Raw genomic sequence first — 21,697 nt, 5'->3', positions numbered from 1 at the left:
CTGCTGTATTGCAGGTTTGTGGATTCATACGGTCAATGATCTTGTTCTGTGTTTACTGGTATGTAACTCATCTTTGTGTTCTTGCACAACCTCAGTCCCTACTATAATGTAGAAAAAAATTAATAGCTTCTCTATAGAAGGTACTTAACAAATATAGGAAAATTCTTATGGTTAATTTACAGAGAAGCAAAACTCAGTGAATTGTAATTTGCATGTGCAGAGATATTGTTAATCTACATTGTTCTTGACCTTCAATTTTATTCATTTATTTATTTATTTATTTAAATTTACCTTGTAAACTCGATGTGTTTCTAAGTCACTGGAGAATGAGGGAGGTTTCTTGTAGCTCATTTAATATCTGTAGTTTCCTATGGATTGAAAGAAGTTGGGTAGCATAATGGATAAAGTGTTTGATAATGCAATGATAGTTTACACTATGGCTGTACTTTTATTAATATTGCCATTGATTTTTTCCATTAATGGAATTATATAATTTGTTATAAAAAATAATGCATACCTGTACCTACAATAAACCCAATATAAAACATATCACATTAAACAAAAGGAATAAACTGAACTATAATATGTGCATTTTTTTATATATATAATATATCCATATAAGAAAAAAATGTTGTTGTGATTTGATCATTCAAAAGGCCTGGTACTGCGGGTGGGGTGGGGTGGGAAGACACCACTGTAGGATTTGAGGAAGATGTGACTTGAAATCCGTAAGAGAGAAATCGTTATTACTCAAAAACGATCTGATTTTGCTGTAGAAAGGGGGTGTCTAACAACTGGAAGAAAGGAGGGAAGTCATAGCTATTTAAGAAAACAATTATTTTTAGAGAGTTTTACTGACATGGGACTATTTCTTCCATCCACATGACAACTGTACAATTAAAACTTTAACCATACAGTATTGAAATTTCTGCATTCTGATTTCTTTGCCTTCAGTTCACCTCCAGTGTAAATAACATAGTTGTCCAGCTTCACATTTTCCCCGGCTAAAAACGTTTGAAAATTTTAATAGCTAACAAGTGCTTCCCACAACTTGTGTTTTTTTAAAAAAAAAAGTGTAATATTGTGTGCTAATTAACCCCCTTCAGCCCAAAATACGGTTATGTGAAACAAAATGTCCTAAAAGTGGACCTGTAAATAACCTGATGATTGATTGACATTTTGTGTGCTGAGCACAGATATCCATTATGTATGCCATCCCAAATACAATAACATTGCTAAGGAATAGTGTAGTTGATAGTGTTTCTGAATCTTGTAGAAGGACTTGTACTCTATTATGCCACACCCAAGTATATAACCAATAGAGTTTCTGTGCAGTAAGATACGTTGTGAAATAAACAGCTGCATTATAAGATTGATTATGAATAGTAAGGACATAAAATATGCTCAAAATCAAAGGATCTATTGAAAAGGTAACTAAAATCGTTACTCACCTTGGAAAAGTTTGATACACAATAGTAATACTATATACAAAATTTGCAAAACATTAAATATTCAGTGGACTAAATCAGCTTTACAATGCTGCAAAATTATTCCATTTCTACAGAAGAGAAGAATAAGAAATCAATTCTTAGAGGAATCACAATTTCAGAAAATCAGATTTTTGCCTTCTGTCTTCTCAGTGAGCGTAGATTATTTCAGCAGCTTTCTGAAAATGGGAGTTAAGAATTTGTCACTGCCTCCCAGTTTCTCTGCATACATTCTTGTTACCGCTTGCCATTCTACTACTGGTTCTTCACATGCTGTCCCCTGTGTGTGTTCCATTGTGGATATGCATGGGCTCCATGCTCCTGAGACCAGGAGAGTCTTGCTGGGATTGTCTGTTGGTCTGTGCCTGTGCTCTTCCCCTCCTCGTGCTCTGAACCAAAAGTGTAAGGGGTGGTGTGTACCAATTGCCTCTACTGTTCCTTCTTATCACCACATGGTCTGAGATGAACAATCCACTGCTCCTTGCCCAGCCAGACCCAACAGGCATGGGAGTTGAGGATCATAAAACATCTTATGGAGCAGATGAGACCTCTGTCTGATCTGGGCTGGGCGACTCACTTGTACATCGGTCAGAGGTGTTGAAAAGCATGCTTCATAGCACCGTGGCTTTCTTAACCGGGGTGAGTAGAAGTAGCGTTGAAGACTCCTGAACACAGGGGAAGCACACTAAAATCTAGAGAGGTCTCCCTTCGAATCCTCTCCTAAGAGGAAGACTGTCTCCCCAACTCCCTCTGAGTTGGCTGAATTGTTGTACTCTGGTCACAGATTCCAAAAGAGCCCTGGGGCCAAGTTTCAGGCATGAAAGGCTAAGGTTACTTTGGTACCAGTACCAGCTGCTACTGCTTCACCATCGGTACAGAGCAAGGAGAAACACTGTGGCTTCCACTACCCTCCATACCAAAGAAGACGATGTTACAAAGAGCCATTTGCACCGGTGGTACTGACATGCTCACATATGGAAGCTACGACTTCCATGACCCTTCCTATGCCAGCTACATCAGTACAGGAGACAAAAATCTTCATCCCCTGTTCAGGGAGAGGTATACTACCAGTGAGGATATCCTTCTCCTCCCTGATCCGTGCACTTCTCATTCTTTTGGAACCTATCTTCTGTTGGGAGTTTTTGATACCATTTGGTACAGGAATACTACTAAGAGAGAGACTGTTCTCCACTGCCATCCAGCAGTAGGGGTGCTACAACATCAGTGGCACCAAGGGTGTCGCCATTAGAACTGGGCTCTGTTTTCGTCTGAAGTGTCTGACATTGAGAAAGGACCGTCATTGGTCCTCACCCAGGGAAGTTAGCCTGGCTGCAGGATCCTGAAACTCCTGGCCCCTCCACAACCCTATAAGGTGGCATACCATTGGTACCCTATGCTCTGGGGACCACCTCAAACCACGATGGTGTTAAACCCCCAATAGATTGGAAGACAAGCCAGGAAGTAATTTTCCCCTCCCTCCTTCCTACAGGTACCGTTGATCAGTTTCTGGTCACCAATAGCAATCCCCTTCCCTCACCTCCCAGACCTTCCCACCAAAGGAAGGAAAAAGCACTAAGCAATTAATGGGTACTAACAACAATAAAATTTATTAAAATAACTCGATAGTTAACACGCAAATTGGCATAAAGCCAGAACACCAAAAACTATAAGTGGGTCAACAAGATAAACTGTACATCACCATTTCACAGGCATACTAGGAGGGGAAGAGAGCTGCCACAACAGGATCGGGACTATGGCTGGAACAAGAACGGACAAAGACACTGACCAGGAACACCATGGACTGGACAACAAGGATCAGGAGCACACTTGGGAACAGGTGAGTTGATCTTCCTTGATGTTATTCTGTAGACATGGGGCTGCCTCTGGGACAGACAGCATGCTTCACAGGGTGTGCCGGGCTTTTGTGCTCTTCTGTTACTAGGCAGGCTATTCCCAAGTCACATGACACAGTTTCCCCACTCTTACTGAAAAAGGGCAGCAACTGATGAACAAGAAGGGGGTCAAACATGTAGGGCAAACAACCACTTAAACAAAATGGCAAAACCCCCAAACAAGCCTTACAATGCACCCTTCTCACTGGCCATATTGAGAACCATGGGACCTTTATACACATTAGCCAGAATTGGTACATTCCTGTAGATAATTACACTAATATCCCTCTTCTTCAAGAGAGCAAGCTGAGCTCTCCCAGAGCCCAAGGAAGAGGAGAAATGAGGATTGGATCTATCATCATCTTCTCCTGAGAAGGTGGTTGCCCCAGCATTACTATCTTGTGCCTGATGACCACAAACCATTCCAGTAGCTATTAAGGCACATTGCTAAGGTGCTTCAGATCCCTGTGGACAAGGTCCGGTAATCACCGCACAGCTCCTGGACGGTCTAGAGAGTGCAGGGCTAGTAGGGTGGTGCTCCTAGTGTAGTGAATGAGGCTCTGCTAGTACCGGCTAAGATGGTGTGGCACACTCCAGCACCATGTGCACCTACTTCTAAAAGCAGAGAAATATATATTTTCTTAGCTAAGGGAGTAGAGTTTTCTGTTCACTCATCCTGTCCTGAACTCCTTCGTGGTGCAAACTGGTGGTGAAAAGTGGAGACAACTGCAGAGCCGATTTACCCCTTTGGATAAAGAAGCTAACCATCTAGATCTTCTGGGAAGAAAGGTATTCACATCAACAAGCTTGCAATTCCAAATAGTCAATTATCAAGCATTACTGGCAAAGTAGAATTTTGTCAACTATTCCAAGTTTTCAGATTTTTGAGACTGTCTTCCCAGGGAAGCGTCCCTTCCAGGCCCTTACCGAAGAAGGTAGGCTGGTGGCCAGATCATCTCCAGGCTGCAGTAGACCTGGACAATGCAGCCTCTAGACTGATAGCAACATGAATCCTGGTTTCACTTTTCAGGGGTTCCTGGGGAGGGACAGGTCACTGTTGAAGATTTACCCTTTAAAGGGGCAACTTGTTCAGCCAAAAGACCAAATTATTGTATATGTCAAGACTCAAGGTCAACCTTCTGTACTCAGGGAATATCTCTGAAGTGTTGCTGACCTCATCACAATTGACTAACAGATATGTTTATATGTAGAAAAAAGGCTTTATTTTCTTCAAATATAGTTGTTGTTTCTAAGTAAAGCTATGGTTTAGTCATGGGTATTTTTAGTAAAAGTCATGGACAGGTCACGGGCAGTAAACTAAAATTCATGGCCCATGTCCTGTACTATATACCCTGACTAAAACTTGGGTGCTCTGGGGTGGGAGGTGGCCCAGGGGTGCCGCAGGTGCTCTGTGTGGGTGGGGTGGCCTGGGACTCCCATTGGTGCTTGGGGAGGAGGGGGCGGCAGCAGCGGTGCAGGGGTGGTGACAACAGGAGATAGCATGTGGAGCCACCTGGCTGTGCCTCTGCCTAGGAGCTGGACAAGCCAGCCACTTCTGGGGAGCCCCCCAAGGTAAATGCTGCCCTGAGCCCCCTTGTGTACCCAAACTCCTGCTGCTGCCAGTGGGGAGGGGCGTGGTGACCTAAGACTGTCCCAGCAGTGGCTGGTGTGGCTGGCCTGGGGACCACTCGACCTGCTCAGGCAGGCAGCCTCTGGGCCAGCTGTACCTTCCACTGCAAAAGTCACGGAGGTCTCAGAAAGTCACAGAATCTGTGATTTCCATGACCTCTGTGGCAAACTCGCAGCCTTACCTCTAAGTGATGTATGCTATTTTGCTTGAATATCACTGTCACTATGAAAATTCCAAGTGAATTATTTAGAAATCTAGTGTATGTTCCCTTTGTTTTTTGTAAATGTTGCCTTTAAATTAAAGTGATTTTTTTAAAAGACAAGCTTGTTTGTTTTCAAATTAAATTATATAATGGATAGCATGATGGATTAAATAGATCCTAAAAGTATCCACTCAATCCTGCAGTTTTTCTGCATGTGGAACTACACCCTAAATTTGTCACCAATGTAGTCCCTGATTTCCATAAGAATCAATTCACACACTTACCAGTTTTGTTTTTGTGTTTTCTCTCCACCTCATCTCTTATGAGGAACAGAAACTTCATCTTGGATGTACCTCAAGTATTGGGTTTCTGTCTTCAGTGAACAGAGCTATTTAGGAGGTCACCCAGTGTCTTTGTTACCCTTATGGAATGCATGAGAGGGCATGCAATCTTGTTGCAAAAACTAAGTGGATTTCTGGTTGTATCTTGCTCTGCTACCAGTTGTCAGACTCCTCCACTGCAACTAGTGAGAACCTTCTTCACCAGAGCAAAGGACCCGAGGGATTACAGTGAACCAGAAGCTGGATATGAGTCAACAGTTCGTCCTTGTTGCCAAGAAGGCTAACAGCATTTTGGGCTATATGAATAGGGACATTGCCAGCAGATCGAGGGATGTGATCATTCCCCTCTATTCAACATTGGTGAGGCCTCATCTAGAGTACTGTGTCCAGTTTTGGGCCCCGCACTACAAGAAGGATGTGGAAAAATTGGAGAGAGTCCAGGGGAGGGCAACAAAAATGATTAGTGGATGGCGCACATGACTTATGAGGAGAGGCTGAGGGAACTGGGTTTGTTTAGTCTGCAGAAGAGAAGAATGAGGCAGGATTTGATAGCTATTTTCAACTCCTGAAGGGGGGGTTCCAAAGAGGATGGATCTAGACTGTTCTCAGTGGTACCAGATGACAAAACAAGGAGTAATGGTCTCAAGTTGCACTGGGGGGAGGTTTAGGTTGGATGTTAGGAAAAACTTTTTCACTAGGAGGGTGGTGAAGCACTGGAATGGGTCACCTAGGGAGGTGGTGGATTCTCCTTCCTTAGAGGTTTTCAAGGTCAGGCTGGGATGATTTAGTTGGAGATTGGTCCTGCTTTGAGCAGGGGGTTGGACTAGCTGACCTCCTAAGGTCCCTTCCAACCCTGATATTCTATAAAAGGCTACTTTGGAAGCTTCTCTTTGGGGAGTACCTCTTGTTGACATATGTAAAACAGCCACGTGGAGTTGTATTCAGACCTTCACAAGACACTACATCCTGGTGCATACCTCCTCAGCTGATGTATAGATTCATAGAAATGTAGGGCTGGAAGGGACCTCGAGAAGTCGTCAAGTCCAGTCCCCTTCACTGTGGCAGGACCAAGTTAACAGACCATCCCTGACAGATGTTTGACTAACCTGTTCTTAAAAGCGTCCAATAATGGGGATTCTAGGACCTCCCTTGGTAACCTATTTCAGAGTTAACTACCATTATAGTTAGAAAGTTTTTCCTAATGTCTGACCTAAATATACGTGGCTGCGGATTAAGCCCATTACATCTTGTCCTACTCTCAGTGGACATGAAGAACAATTGATCACCATCCTCTTTACAACATCCCTTAACTTATTTGAAAAGTGTTATCAGATTTCCCCCTCAATCATCTTTTCTCAAGACTGATATACCCAGGTTTTTAACCTTTCCTCAGAGGTCAGGTCTTCTAAACATTTTGTCATTTTTGTTGCTCTCCTCTGGACTCTCTCCAATTTGTCCATATCTTTCCGAAAGTATAGCGCCCAGGATCGGACACAGTAGTCCAGGTAAGGCATCGCTAGTGCCAAGTAGAGCGGGACAGTTATCTCACATACAATACTCCTCTTAATGCATCCTGGAATGTTGTTAACCTTTTTTGTTGCTGCATCACATTGCTGACTCATTCAATTTCTGGTCCACTATAAACCTCAGATCCTTTTCAGCTGTACTACCATCTAGCCAGTTATTCCCCATTTTGTAGTTGTGCATTTGATTTTTCCTTCCTAAGTATAGTACTTTGTACTTTATTATATTTCATCTTGTTGATTTCATTCCAGTTCTCCAGTTTGTCAAGGTCATTTTGAATTCTAAACTGTCCTCCAAAGTGCTTGCAACCCCCCCAGTTTGGTGTTCTCTGTGTATTTTGAAAGCATATTCTCCATTTCATTATCAAAGTCATTAATGAAAATATTGACTAGTAAGGGACCCACTAGATATGTCCTCTCGGTTTGACAGCAAACCACTGATAACTACTTTTTGAGTAGGGTCTTCCAGCCAGTTTTGCTCCCACCTTACAATAAGTTCATCGAGACTATATTTCCCTAGTTTGCTTATGACAATGTCATGTGCGACTGTATCAAACACCTTACTAAAATCTGCCCTATCCACTAGGCCAGTAACCTTGTCAAGGAAGGAAATTAGGTTGTTTTGGCATGAATTGTTCTTGACAAATCTGTGCTGGCTGTCCTTATAACCCTTTTATTCTCCAGTTGTTCACAAATTTATTGTTTAATAATTTATTCCAGTAACTTTCCAGGTATCGAAGTTAGGCTGACTGGTCTATATTTCCTGGGTCCTTTTCGTTCCCCTTTTTAAAGATGGGTACTATGTTTGCCCTTCTGCAGTCTTCGGGGACCTCACAAATTCATAGTTTCCAAGGACAGAGGGACCATTGTGATCAACTAGTCTGATCTCCTGCATAACTCAGGCCACAGAACTTCCCCAAAGTAATTCCTAGAGCAGACATTTTAGAAAAATATCCAATCTTGATTTTAAAACTGTTGGTGATGGACCATCCACCACAACCCTTGGTGAATTGTTCCAATGGTTAATTACTGTCACTTTTGAAACTTTATGCCTTATGTCCAGTCAGAATTTGTCTAGCTTCAACTTCCAGCCATTGGATCATTATACCTTTGTCTACTAGATTGAAGAGCCCGTTACTAAATATTTGTTCCCCATATAGATACCTATAGGCTATAATCAAGTTTCCCCTTAACCTTCTGTTTGTTATGCTAATAGATTGAGCTCCTTGAGTCCATCATTAGAAGGTGTGTGTTTTAATTCTTTAATCACTCTCATGGTTCTTCTCTGAACCCTCTCCAATTTATTAGCATCCTTCTTGAATTGTGGGCACCAGAACTGGACATACTATTACAGCAGCAGTCACATAATGCCAAGTACTGAGGTAAAATAACCCCTCTACTCCTATTTGAGATGCCCCCTGTTTATGCATCCCAGGATTGCATTAGCGATTTTGGCCGCAGCATCATACTGCAAGCTCAAGTTCAGCTGAACCTTTTTCAGAGTCACTGCTTCCGAGAATGTAGTCCACCATCCTGTAAGCATGGCCTACATTCTTTGATCCTAGATGTATACGTTTACATTTAGCCATATTAAAAACTGTATTGTTTGCTTGTACCCATTTTACCATGTGATCCAGATTGCTCTGAATCAGTGACCTGTCCTCTTCATGGTTTACCACTCCACCTATTTTTGTGTCATCACTGATAAAGTTTAGAGATGATTTTGTGTTTTCTTCCAGGTTATTGATAAAAATGTTAGATCGCATAGGGTTTAGAACTGATCCCTGTGGGACTCCACTGGAAACACTCCCACTCCATGATTCTATGAGTCTGATTCCCCGTTTACAATTACATTTTGAGATCTATCAGTTGGCTAGTTTTTGTGCCATGATGATTTTATATCATTCTAGTGTTTTAATCAACATTTTGTGCAATACCAAGTCAAATGCTTTACAGAGGTCTAAGTATATTACATCAAGACTGTTATCTTAATCAATCTTGTAATATTAAAAAAAAATAAGGTTTAGTTTGACAGGTTCTTCTTCCATAAACCCATTAATTTTGTTATCCTTTTTTAATCCTTTGGGTTGGTGGTCTTTTAATCCTCAATGCCACAGGGATCCTCATACCCACTTCCATCATGAGGACTGCTTGTCAGTCATCTACAGTAGAATACACAGAGGGTCCGACCCTTGAAGAAATAAAGGTTACCTACTTTCCATAACCGGAGTTCTTCAAGATGTGTGGTCCTTATCTGTATTCCACTACCTGCCCTCCTTCCTCTCTTCTTCAGATCATAGGTTCAATTCACGGTAGAGAAGGAACTGGAGACCATTCTACCTTTGCTTCAGAACACTAGGAAGGGAACAGCACAGGCACAGACCAACAGATGCTACTAGCAAGAATCTTCTGGTCTTAAGTGCATGGAGCACATTTGTATCCACAATGGAATATAGGTAGGGACCACACATGTCGAAGAACTCCAGTTACAGAGGGAAGGTTTCCTTTCTTTTTTGTATTATACGTCAGCCCAACCCAACTATTTTTTAAATGTAGTCTTTGTTTTCTATGTTAACTGTGTTAAAATAAACAATAAAGAACAAAGAGAAGAAGGGTAACTAATCTGGAATAGAACCAACATCTGATTTTACAGCAAAGTAAGTAAGATCAAATTTCATTATTAAGGGCAAAGAATAATATAACAAAGACAGCTTTTGTCTGGCTAAAGAGATTTGCCTGCACAGTAATGTACTAATGGTCATTTTATTATTCAGTCTTAGTTTGGGGTTCTTTGTAAAGTAAGATGAAAACTAATCTCCAGAGCTATTTCCTTTCAGAAAAAGAGAGAAGCAGAAGTGAAAAGGGAGTGTTGAGAGGAAAAGGAGGGCCAAGGTAAAGCCTGAGAGGGAAATAAAAGAGGAGAGGAGAAGAACGATAGGACAGAGAGGAGAGGGGGAAGAGGAAGGCGATGGATTGAGGAGACAGGAGGGGGTCTAAGGTCTGAGTAGTGGGTGCAAAAAAGTTTACCCAATGGGGACTTTATAACTGATTATTCCAATGCTTCTAAAAATGGGACCCGTATATTTATAAACTTGGTTGTTTCTGCTGTAAAACATTATTTGTTCCATTGCCACCAGGTTCCCCATGTGAAAACACCATTCTTCGATAGTTGGGTGTACTTAGGACTGCCACCATTGTAGAACTAGATGTTTGGCTGTGATCAAGTTCTACCTAGCCATACTGTTTCAAAGGCCTTCAGTTTCCAAGATGGATTGGTTAGGATGGTGTGGCCAGCCTGCAGTTCCACATTAGTGGACAGAAAGAAATTGGTCCATATATTTATCTCTGTCCAGAAAAGACAGCTCGCAGGACAATCCCAAAGCATATGGTGTAAGTTTAGCACCTGCTGCATTGCAGCATCAGCATTTGTTAAACCTGGGTATTCTGGACTTGAAAATATGGAATCCAGTGGATTCTCCAAAGTGGATATATGGAATCCAGTGCATTCTCCAAAGAATTTCCTACTGGCCCTATCTTAACACAGCTTGCTAGATTTGGGGTTGTATAGTGGAACAAATCTGATTCCACTGAATGTTGGTAAGGGAAACTGATCACTCATTTTCCCATTTCTTTCTAACATTGTCCCTACTGATTGCCAATTTGCCTGATAGTTTGGAATACAGACTAGACAATGACTTAAGTCGACAGTGTAACTTTTTCAGGAAGCTCCAAAGTGAGGGATTCTGGGGCTGCAAAGGCATCTGAACCAAACTGGTGTCGCAGAGCATGAAATTATTGCCATTCCTGCTTCCTAAGACAAGGAAAGAGCATGAAGGACTCATTTTCAATTATGTGATTAATGCTCAAAATGTGTTTTTGTGTTTTTTTGTTTTTGTTTTTAAATTTAAATTTATAGAGTGGGTCTATAACATTTTGGAATGACCCCAAACTGAAGTCTTTGAATGTAATAAGGGATGATATTTAAACAGACACAACCAGATACCAAGCTTTCCAAGATGTCAGAATTGTGACAGATTTCTTCTTAGGAAAATGGTAGGAGACTCATTTTTAGAATTGATTCTAGTGGTGGTGGGGCTACAGTTCCTTCCTTCCATGTACAGCCAGGCTGGAGATCCTGAGCATTGAAGGGCCAACCATTATGCCACTTGTCTCAAGACTGAGGATAACATAGTAAAGCCTATAGTTTGGTAGACCCAAAGCCTCCTAATTTGATAGGCAGTCATGGTTTTTCTCAAAGGATATTCTGGGCTTGTTGCCCATACCTCACAAGAAGATCTTACAAATGTTAATTCTGAAAAAAAAAATACCAGAAAGGTAATTATAAACTGGCAAGGAGCTAAGCATAAATAGAAGCATTAGAAGGACATTCATCTTTCATATATTAAACTCTACCCCAAAGCAATAGAGGGAGGGCCTGCCATCTATGTAAATCCAAAGATATCAGTGCGATAAGAGGATTAACATTAATTTTGACTTTCTTTTATATTCCTAGAAAAGCGGACTGCCAAGCCCGTGACTGATTTCCTCCTGTTGCCAGCGAAAAGTTTTGTCTAAGAGGGTGACATTATGCACTTTCTGAGAGATACTGACAGCCTCCAACTTATGCCAATTAATTTTGTGCCCTGGGATTTTCCCAAACAATTCAAAGGTTTTGTAATATGTTGGGGGTAGCCTGAGGGGGGTTGGTGATAAATAAAAGTGTATCAGCACAGAAGCATATTTTTGTCTGTTAGGACCCTATGTGTAATACCTTGGATCCCCTAGCGTGCTCTAAGTTGTATTCCAAGGCCAAATCAAATAGGAAGGAAGGCAGGGACAGCTCTGTCTGTTACTGTGGGACTAAAGACTGAAAAGAGGGGAGATGTAGTTATTGGTTGTAACTTGGAATTGGAGCACACAAGTCTAACCTAGGAAATGAAAGAGGGACAAAGTCCATATTTTTATAGGATGAGGAAAAAATACATCCAATTTGCTCTATTGAAGGCTTTTCCCACAAACACCAACAGAATAGCCATCAGTTTCAAGTGGTTTTGATAGTAGGACAGCACATTAAGATGAGTGTTTTCTGACCCTTGTCTCTGTCGTATAAAACCCACCTGGTCCAGGTGTATTATGCTCCTCATTGCTTTTTCTCATCATCCAGCTAGGATTCTAGACAATATTTTAATATCAGAGTTGATTATGGATATTAGTAAATAGCTAGCATGTTCCTAGGCATCTTTGTCAGGCTTAAAACCTCCCGAGATTAGGGCTTCATTCATTGAAGAGGGCAGTTTATACTTTGGCCAGTCTGGGAGCCAGACTGTCTGTCTTTGAATTGGGCATAAAATTCAGCAGGAAAGCCTTTGAGGCCAGGGCCTTACCCAATTTCTTGTTCCATACTCTCACAAGTTTGTAAAGGGTAATCAAGCCAAATTTTTTGTTCTTCTGTTAGCTGGGGGAATTGCAGGTTTTTTTGGTGTATTCCTCAAGTAATTAATCATCAGGGGAGTATTCCTTTAAATATGGGCATTGGTAGAATGTAGAGAATTGTTCATTAATATGTTTTTGAGTGGCGAGTATCTGCCTCTGACGAGTGAATTGAGGGGATGTTAGCTTTCAGTGAATTAATTTCCCAGTTTTGTTGCTGAATTCCTAGTATGTCTGTTTTACTCTAAACAAAGCAAATTCAGCCTGAGCCGAGGTTAATGTATTAATTTCATATCTTGGAGTTTATCAGAAGAGGGAGAATCAGCATAGCTGAGAGCTGCCTCCTTGAGCCTTTACATTAAATTCACCAGCTCACCCTGCCTAGCTCTCTTTTTATGAAAGAAGTAGGATGATATTCTTCCCCTTAAGAATGCCTTGAAAGTGTCCAGTGAGATTGCTTGGGAGTTCATAGCGTTGTCACTGGTCTCAAAGAAAAATTGTGTTTCTTCCTCCACAAGGTTTTTTAAAATTGTGTGTCTACTAGTAAAGAGGAGTTTAATCTCCATCTTCTGGTAGCCCCTACATTTCAGGAGATGAGTAGCGTGATCAAAGATCATAATAGGTGGTATTTCAATAATAAAGAAATATCAAGCCACCTGATACCAAAAAAACATTCCCACTGTAATTATAGGGAATGCAGGGATGAGAAAAAGGGGAATTGTTTCTACCTCAAGGGTGCTGCCGCCTCCACGTGTCCTTTCAGCCCCGTTCTTCCGTCTGGGCAGTAATGGTCTGCCTCACCGAGGACCAGGAATGGTGGAGTCTGCTCGATCTGTCCAAAAGCAGATCTAACATTTCACTGAAGTCCCTTGATATAATCTGGTTTCCTAGGGACAAGTCAATCTCAAAATAATTGATTGAAAAAGGAGGAATAATCTTTGTTGGGGGCATAGAGTTAACAAAAGTGTGCGTAACGTGGGAGATGCTAGCATTAACAATTAAGAGCTTTCCTTCCATGTCTTTATCAGTTGATAAGATTTATGGGTTCAATTTTTTATTGAACTGGATTGACGCCTCCCTAGACATGGCTGGGTAATTACTAAAAAAAAGCCTCAGGTTCAATGAGGTGGAGTTTCTGGAGGACTGTTAGATCAGCTTTCAACTTTCTTAAGTGAGACTTTTTTTTCTTCTCTGTTTGATAGGATTACAGTGACCCAAGGGCAGAGGAGCACATATGGGTTCAGGGATCCCTGGGGTTTACCAAAAAGGGATCATGAAAGGTCTCTACTGAAAGCCTGTTTCACACTGGTCATTGTGATTGTGAGATGTACGTACAGAGAATATCTGAGGGGTTATGTATCTATGCTGAAAATTATGCTCACGTGGCCTTGTAGTCAAAGGCAGGTCACTCAAAGGTAGCATGCCTTGAGACATACTTCTCCAGACAGGGAGGTGGGAGACACTTATATCCCTGGTGGACCATTCTGTGTCTTACAACAGAAGTCTATAAGCATACTGAGTCAAGTGTCAATGAAGAGCTTACAGGGACTTCAGAAGGAAATTAACAGGAGGAGTTACACAGTGTGGGAGATGACAGTGTTTTCAGGTGAAGATTGATAGGTCTGGGTCTGGTATATCTGTGGTGCAGACAGACACCTGAGCTACCTTCAGCTTGTGAAGACAAACCTGCTGCAAGCTTGATCTTACAAAAGGGGAATGGATATCAGCATTATTCTGGTACATTTAAACAGGCAAAACATTTATTGATTGTCCGGCCAACATTTTAAAAATATAGTAAACTTGATTAAAAAAAACCCTCGGTATTCAATTATACAATAATATACACTCTTTTGCAAATACAACTTTTAGCTCTTAAAAAACACATTTGTGCATTGATGTGCTAGAGATAATGTTTTCAAGTTTCACCTAATTCTTCCTTGAAAACTGTATACAAAACAGTCATTAAAGCCAAGAAATGCAAAGTAGGTTTTACTGCTGCTGAAATGGTTTCAAAATCTGGATAAAGAGGTTTGGTAGGGCACGAAGCATCTCTTGCTATGGTGGAGACCTCTGAGAAAACAAAGTCATATTTCAAAGCACTGAAGTTTTCAGGACCGTTTGGTACTAGCAGTGTTTTTAGTATTGATCCAGATCCGGGTGCTGTAGCCTAAGGACAAACAAGAAAATGTTCTTACTAGCTTGTTTAACATGCTAGCTCTAGTCATTTTAGTTACATAATTTACTTTACAAATATTGTAGAGTGCTTCTTTGCATCTAATGCAGAGATTAGATGTAGCGCTCCTCCTGCATAAATTAGTTAAGTAGATTGTGAAAGTAAAGATAAAAGTAAAGTATAGAGTGAACATTAAATGAGAAGGGAGAGAAATATTTTACATATGTTCAAGTCTAATTGCAATAACATAGATAACAGAGGAGAAAACATACTAGGTATTCTTGGCAACTTTTTCACAGAGAACAAAAGGGATTTAGTTACTTTTGCTTTAGCTGGTTTATTGGCTAATGATGAATGAACAATGAACTATTGGATGACTCAAATTATCAGAGCAAAAGAAATGATGTCCGCATTGAGTGAGCCGAAATAAGAATACTTTGTTTAAGAGGCTAGGAACAAGAGTAAAGTGCTGGGTAGAACTCAGAATGTGTTTGTCCATACTGGATGGAAATATCCACAGGGAATAATAACTATATTATCATGACCTCTGACATCAATTAGGATTTCTCCTTGCTGCTTGTTGCATGTATTAACATTTAGATGGGAGTCTCTGCCTTGCATAGGCCAAACAACTAGAGTCAACAACTGTCATTCACTTTGCTGGCTGTAGGTTGGGAAGTGTATTTATTTTTTTTAAATGAGATTCTATTCTTCTGAAAAGTGACTGTATAAAAATGGCAGCTTCTTACTCAGTCAATCCCCTCACAAGGTGCAGAGTCATATCTGTTAACTTAAGTGATGTGTTTACTCTTGTAGCTCTGCGGAGTCAACACAGCTAAGATTGAGTGAGCAGTGGATTTTATTCTATCTTGTAAATTAACAGAAATGTGTATTAAGTTACAATTAGTTAAATCTATGAAACCCTTTTGAAGAGCTGAGTGATGCTGTCAAAGGCCTAAGTTGGCCTGCAAAATCTGTCAGTTGTGGTGATGCATTAGAAGGAAAAACCTAGCTTCACTTTTATCCCCAATATAAGTTTATAGGGCATAGGTAGGAAAAAAATCTCATCACTTGTAAACAGACATCTGATGCGAAAATCCACTGAAGCAATAAGTAAGGCTACGATTTTGTCACAGAAGTTATGGAATCTGTGGCTACTAGTGACCTCTGTGACTTCAGCCTGCGGTGGTTGGAAGCTGCAGGGTCCCCCGCCTCCTCCGGGGGCAGGGAGCTGCAGGGGTACCTCCGGCGGCCCCCAGAGCTTCAGTCATCACAGGTGGCGGGGGAACCCCCACAGCTCGTGGCTGCCACTGCCGGGGGTACCTCGCAGTTCTGGCCCCCATGGGCAGCGGAGGACCCCCAGAGCTGTGGGTAGCAGGGATACCCCACAGCCCCCAGCTGCTGCGGGCAGCTCCTAGCCCCTGCGCAGCTGCTCCGCTTGAGGCCGTGTGGGGACCTGCAGATCCCCATTTTGTCAGGTATATTTTTTAGTAAGTCACAGATAGGTCACGGGCTTCTATGAATTTTTCTCTTTTGCCTGTGACCTGTCTGTGACTTTTACTAAAAATATCCATGACACAATCTTAGCCTTAGCAATAAGCATAGAACCCCAAAATAGCATTTTTACAGTCACTTTTCAGAGTAAGGCTGGCCTTTAAGAATTTCAAATTTATGAAACTGATGCAAAGACCAAGTATTAGAAAGAGAACTCTAAGATGCAACTCTTCCATCTTAAATCAAGCAAGTTACTTTCTATACAGTGTGCAACATCCCTGGAGGTGGAAGCAGAAGTCCTGCAAAGGAACTTCCACAGGTTGTGAGAGAGGTAGTATAGAAGGGAGCCACCACTTTTCCCCTTCCACAGCCCTCTGCCAGTACATGTAAAGTTGCCATCCAGTCTCTAGTTATTTAGGCTAGTCCCAGAGCAGCAATTTCCAAGTTCTGTTCCCTTATCAACCACAATGACTTCTTTGGTTATGGCCACAGAAATCCTGAGATCCCTGCAAAAAATTGTTACCATTTAGAATGCAGTATCTTAAGTTATCAGCACTACTGGGATTTGACTGATTAAGACAAACTTGCCACTAGTTGAAGGCCTGTCACGTTACCACCTAGATATTAGGCTTTAGAAAATGCTGATAGTTTGTCCAACTTTGCACTCTTTTTAGAAAACAGGATTTTCTGTACTCATTTTTCTCATTCAAGTGGGCAAATATGGCTCTGCATACACAATGAGCGGCCATTTTTTTATATAGTCACTTTTCAGAGCAGCACTATGCCTCAACTGGAAACATTCAAAATAGGCAGGCTTGACTGCATTTTTTATATTTTGATATTTTCGATGGATACTATGGATGTTTGTTTTTTAAGCATTTTTTTAGATTTGACAAATTGTCAACATGTCAAAACACAGAAAGTAAATATCCTTAATCAAGCTCTAATAATTTCTTAAGCAACATTTTTCTTACTTTGCCTCTCAATTTTGATTATCCTGAATGGAAATAGTTTTGGATGGGGTGGTATGTGTATGATGAAATCAACATTTATGGACACCTTATCCAATAAAAATCTAATCCTGCTCACCCTAAAAATATGCAACTACTATTTTAAAGGCCTCTGAATGAAAGAGATTTTGTTCTGTCATGCCAGTCCTTGCCATTCCCCCTCCCCATGTACTGTGTCCACATGAGGCCTTTTGTACTTCTCACCTGCTCACTTTTCAATAAGTAATGGGTATTGCTAAATGCTAAATAGATGAATATTGATTGATGATGTTACCAAGAGGTGAAGGGCTGTTCTCAGCAGTTAGGGGAACCCACTGCCCTGTGTCGACACTGTACATTTATTTTATTAAAACAAAACAAAAATCCAAACCCCAACACCTTAATTTTATAGGCTCCTGTCTCTGGCAATTTCAAGAACTCTCTGAACATAATTTAGAAATGAAGGTTTAGCAGAGTAGTCATCTTACATTAAGCACATAGCTTCCAGGCAGGAGGAGAAGGTAATATTCTCCATGTTGATTGGTTCTATAGGGACAGATATGTTCCCTTCCTTTGGCTTCCACTATTACATTTGGTATAGGCTGTCCATGCCTGTCAAGAACTTGACCTTTGATACCTATGAGGCAGGGAGAGAGTATGTAAATGTGACTGTTGGTTTCATTTTCTGGTCTGGAAAAGCCAGTTTTTTCATCATTCATTGCAGCAGAGGCTTGTTTCAGTCATTTCCTCCCCAAACTAGACAATAGAGCCAGTCTCCTACATATTGCTAACGAAAATAAGTAGCAGCAGCACAAAATTCTTAGTTCTTAATCATTTACCTTCCCATCAAGTTAAAATGCAGCCATGTCGGCTTTTCCATCTCATTCTCTAAAGGTACAATTTCGTAATTTACATTGATGTTCCTGCACGTGTTCTCTACAAAAGAACTTACTTAAATCTCTTTTATGCGGTTGAATTTATTTACCTAGCTTAAAACAAAAACTCATTTACCCTGTTGGTGTGGTCAAACGTTGCTTCTCGCCTAGTGTTTCAAAAAGACAGAGTAGTTGTATATTTACTTATATTTTAGCCTTCCCAAATCTTCTAACACACCAGATTTCCAAGAATGAGCAGTTTTGTTAACTGACTTGTCTGCAACAGCTATTTGAGACAATATTGATGAAGTGTGTTAGCTCAGTTTCTGCTATTTTATTCAGTATATTTAATTAAATGTATAATTTTGGCTCAGTAGCAACCTTGCCACTATGTAAAGGTTGTGGGTTCAGATCCACTTACCCCGGCCCATATTATTGTTGGTTTTTTTTTTTTACTTGTTCGATGAAACCCACAGGTTGATAAACCTTACTCTAATGTTTAAAAAGTGCTGTATTAAATCCAGATTTCATTGTATATGTGTGTCCTCTAAAAGAATATCTATCTGTTAAAATTAATTAGTAAAGTCAACCACATTTGAATAATCAAGGATCATGGGCAAAAGGCTAATGTGTATCTCTTGCTCCAAATTACTGCAACAATAAATAACCCTACCACCACCTGTTATAGGCCTGGTCTACACTACGAATTTATGTCGGATTTAGCAGCGTTAAATTGGATTAACCCTGCACCCTTCCACACAACGAAGCCATTTTTCTGACATTAAGGGGTCTTAAAACTGATTTCTGTACTCCTGCTTCCCGGGCAAAAGATGTCTCCTGTGTCTCGGGTTACATATGTGCAGACAGCTGGGCAGCCTCACCTGCCCCAAGGGCCTCAGCAAAAATCACACCCCCAATTCCCACCATCGAAATATTGGTGCAGTACACAGGGAAACAGAGGTACCCACAATATTAGTATAGGACAGTAAGACTCACATGCAACATAAGATGAATAAAACCCCACTTCGTCACACCTTGTAACCTTGTTATCCTCTCGGTGCTTATAAACTGGTTTAATAATTTGTTCCAATATCTTCCCAGGTATGAAGATTAGGCAGACTGGCCTATAATTTCTCAGGTCCTCATTGTTGCCCTTTCTAAAGATAGGTACTATGTTTAGTCTCCCTTCTCCAGTCCTTCAGGAGTTCTTAATGATAATTGCTAGTGGTCTGAGCTTGCTTCAGCTCATTCCTTAATTACCCTAGGATGAATTTCATCTGGCTCTGCCAATTTGAATACATCTAATTTATCTAAATATTCTTTAACCTGTTGTTTCCCTATTTTGGCTTGCGTTTCCTTCTCCCCCACCAATGTTGTTAATAGTAATTGTGTTCAATATCTAGTCACCATTAACCTTCCTAATGAAGACTGAATGAAACGTAATAGTCATTAAACAGTCTTCTTGATGTCATCTGTTATTAGCGGTCCTTCCTCGCTAAGTAGAGGAGCTACACTTTCCTTTGTTTTTCTCTTGCTCCTACTGTATTTAAAGAACCTCTTCTTATTATTGCCTTTTATGTCGCTTGCTAGGTGTAATTCGTTTTGTGCCGTAGCCTTTCTGATTTTTCTCCCTATATACCTATGCTATTCTTTTGTATTCCCCTTTAGCAATTTGTCCACCTCTCCACTTTTGCAAGATTCCTTTTTGATATTCAGGTCATTAAAGAGCTTCTGATGAATCCATATTGACCTCTTACTATTCTTATCTGTCCTTCACATAGGGACAGTTTGCAGTGGGGCATTTAATATTGTGTTCTTGGGAAACTGCCAGCTGTCCTGAACTCTCCTTTATCCCTTAGATTTTCTTCCTATGGGACTTAACCTACCAGTTTTTGAAGTCTGCTTTTTTTGAAAGTCCATTCTCCTTATTCTGCTGCTCTCACTCCTTCCTTTCCTTAAAATTGTGAAATCTGTCTTTTCATGATCACTTTCACCCAAATGGCCTTCCCTCTTCAGATTTACAACCAATTCTTCCCTCTTGGTCAGTCTAAAATGGCTATCCCCCAGTTACTTCCTCCGCTTTCTGAAACAAAAAATTGTCCCCAATATATTCCAAGAACTTATTGGAAATTTTGTGTTTTGCTATATTAATTTTCCAATAGATATCTGGGAAGTTAGTCTCCCATTACTACCCCATCTTGTGTTTTGGGTATTTCTGTTGTTTGCCCAAGAAATACCTCCTCCACTTCTTCCTGATTTGGTGCTCTAGAGTTGACCCCTACCATGATATCATGCTGATTTTTTCCCTTTTTTTTTTTACCCAAAGACTTTCAACTGATCTGACTCTTACCTCCTTCTGGTCCCCAGAACAGTTATACCAGTTCAAATTATGTATGTACAGTCCCATTTCAGACAGAGGTGCAGTATAAAGTAGGGCCATCCAAACTTACTCAGCTGAGGGACCAAAATAAGAATGGCTGCAGCTTTCAGTTAGGCAAATTTCAGGCCCTTTCATCTTTAATATGAGAAGCATGGCCAGTGGATAGAAGATAAGAACGACCATACTGGGTCAGACCAAAGGTCCATCTAGCCCAGTATCCTGTCTTCTGATAGGGGCCAATGCCAGGTGCCCCAGAGGGAGTGAACAGAACAGGTAACCGTCAAGTGATCCATCCCGTCGCTCATTCCCAGCTTCTGGCAAACAGAGGCTAGGGATACCATCCCTGCCCATCCTGAATAATAGCCATTGATGGACCTCTCCTCCATGAATTTAACTACCAGTAGTTCTTTTTTTTCCAACCCTGTTATAGTCTGGTATCCTCTGGCAAAGAGTTCCACAGGTTAACTGTGCATTGTGTGAAGAAATACTTCCTTTTGTTTGTTTTAAACCTGCTGTCTATTAATTTCATTTGGTGCCCCCTAGTTCTTGTGTTATGAGAAGGAGTAAATAACACTTCCTTATTTACTTTCTCCACATCAGTCATGATTTTATAGACCTCTATCATATTCCCCCTTAGTCGTCTCTTTTCCATGCTGAAAAGTCCCCATCCTATTAATCTCTCCTCATATGGAAACTGTTCCATATCCCTAATCATTTTGGTTGCCCTTTCCTGAACCTTTTCCGGTTCCAATTGATACCACAAGTCCTGGCCTGCAATTCTTTATTAACATCTAAAGCACATCTCTACACAGAGGTTTTTTGGGAATATGTTTTTGTATATAAACTTTGGCAGAATAACAAACCCAAAATAAGGACCTATGCTGAGACTGCTAGTTGCTGCAAGGTATTCTTGCATATGAAATATTACTACACTGTAGAACCCTGTGGGCTTCCCCTCATGTTCCACTGATAAATTATGTAAGGGAAGAAAACCCATTTTGGCCATCTACCACACTGCTTATGTTTTTCCTTGAAAGCAAAATATCTGTAGGCACCTAACTTTTTTTTTTTTTAAACTATTCAGAAAGCGAAGATTACTTAGGCCTGTATTTCTCAACCTTTTTGATACTAGGGAGCAACTTACTGCCTTCCTAAACTTTGTTAGGGTGATCTTAGGGACCGATGCCGGTCAACAGACCAGTCATTGAGAAACAATGACTTAGACTATGTCTATATTACCAGCTAGGGGCGTGATTCCCAGTGGGCCTGTGTACACATACT

The 21,697-nt window shown here is 40.8% G+C and overlaps 1 protein-coding gene and 1 long non-coding RNA gene across 3 annotated transcripts in view; one reads left to right on the top strand and one right to left on the bottom strand.

The window, feature by feature from the left end:
- The first annotated feature begins 683 nt into the window (after positions 1-683).
- On the top strand, positions 684-9,720 carry LOC140905131 (uncharacterized). The gene is made up of 3 exons (XR_012156763.1): positions 684-2,126; positions 3,197-3,324; positions 9,369-9,720. It is a non-coding gene; the product is annotated as an uncharacterized LOC140905131 (long non-coding RNA).
- Positions 9,721-14,294: 4,574 nt separating this feature from the next.
- Positions 14,295-21,697, bottom strand: part of CPM (carboxypeptidase M) — a 66,114-nt gene continuing 58,711 nt past the window's right edge. Inside the window, exons 8-9 of one of the 2 annotated variants that reach the window (XM_073327826.1) lie at positions 17,650-17,798; positions 14,295-14,672 (exon numbers count right to left, since the gene is read on the bottom strand). In XM_073327826.1, coding sequence (XP_073183927.1) covers positions 14,421-14,672; positions 17,650-17,798 — 401 coding nt within the window. In that variant the 3' untranslated portion in view covers positions 14,295-14,420. The remainder of the gene's footprint in view (positions 14,673-17,649; positions 17,799-21,697) is intronic. The other variant, XM_073327827.1, reaches the window with a different exon arrangement.

Source organism: Lepidochelys kempii, chromosome 1, assembly GCF_965140285.1.
Source record: "Lepidochelys kempii isolate rLepKem1 chromosome 1, rLepKem1.hap1, whole genome shotgun sequence".
Lineage (NCBI taxonomy): Eukaryota > Metazoa > Chordata > Testudines > Cheloniidae > Lepidochelys > Lepidochelys kempii.
The sequence above is the reverse complement of the archived record's forward strand: the minus strand, read 5'-3'. Positions and strand labels throughout refer to the sequence as shown.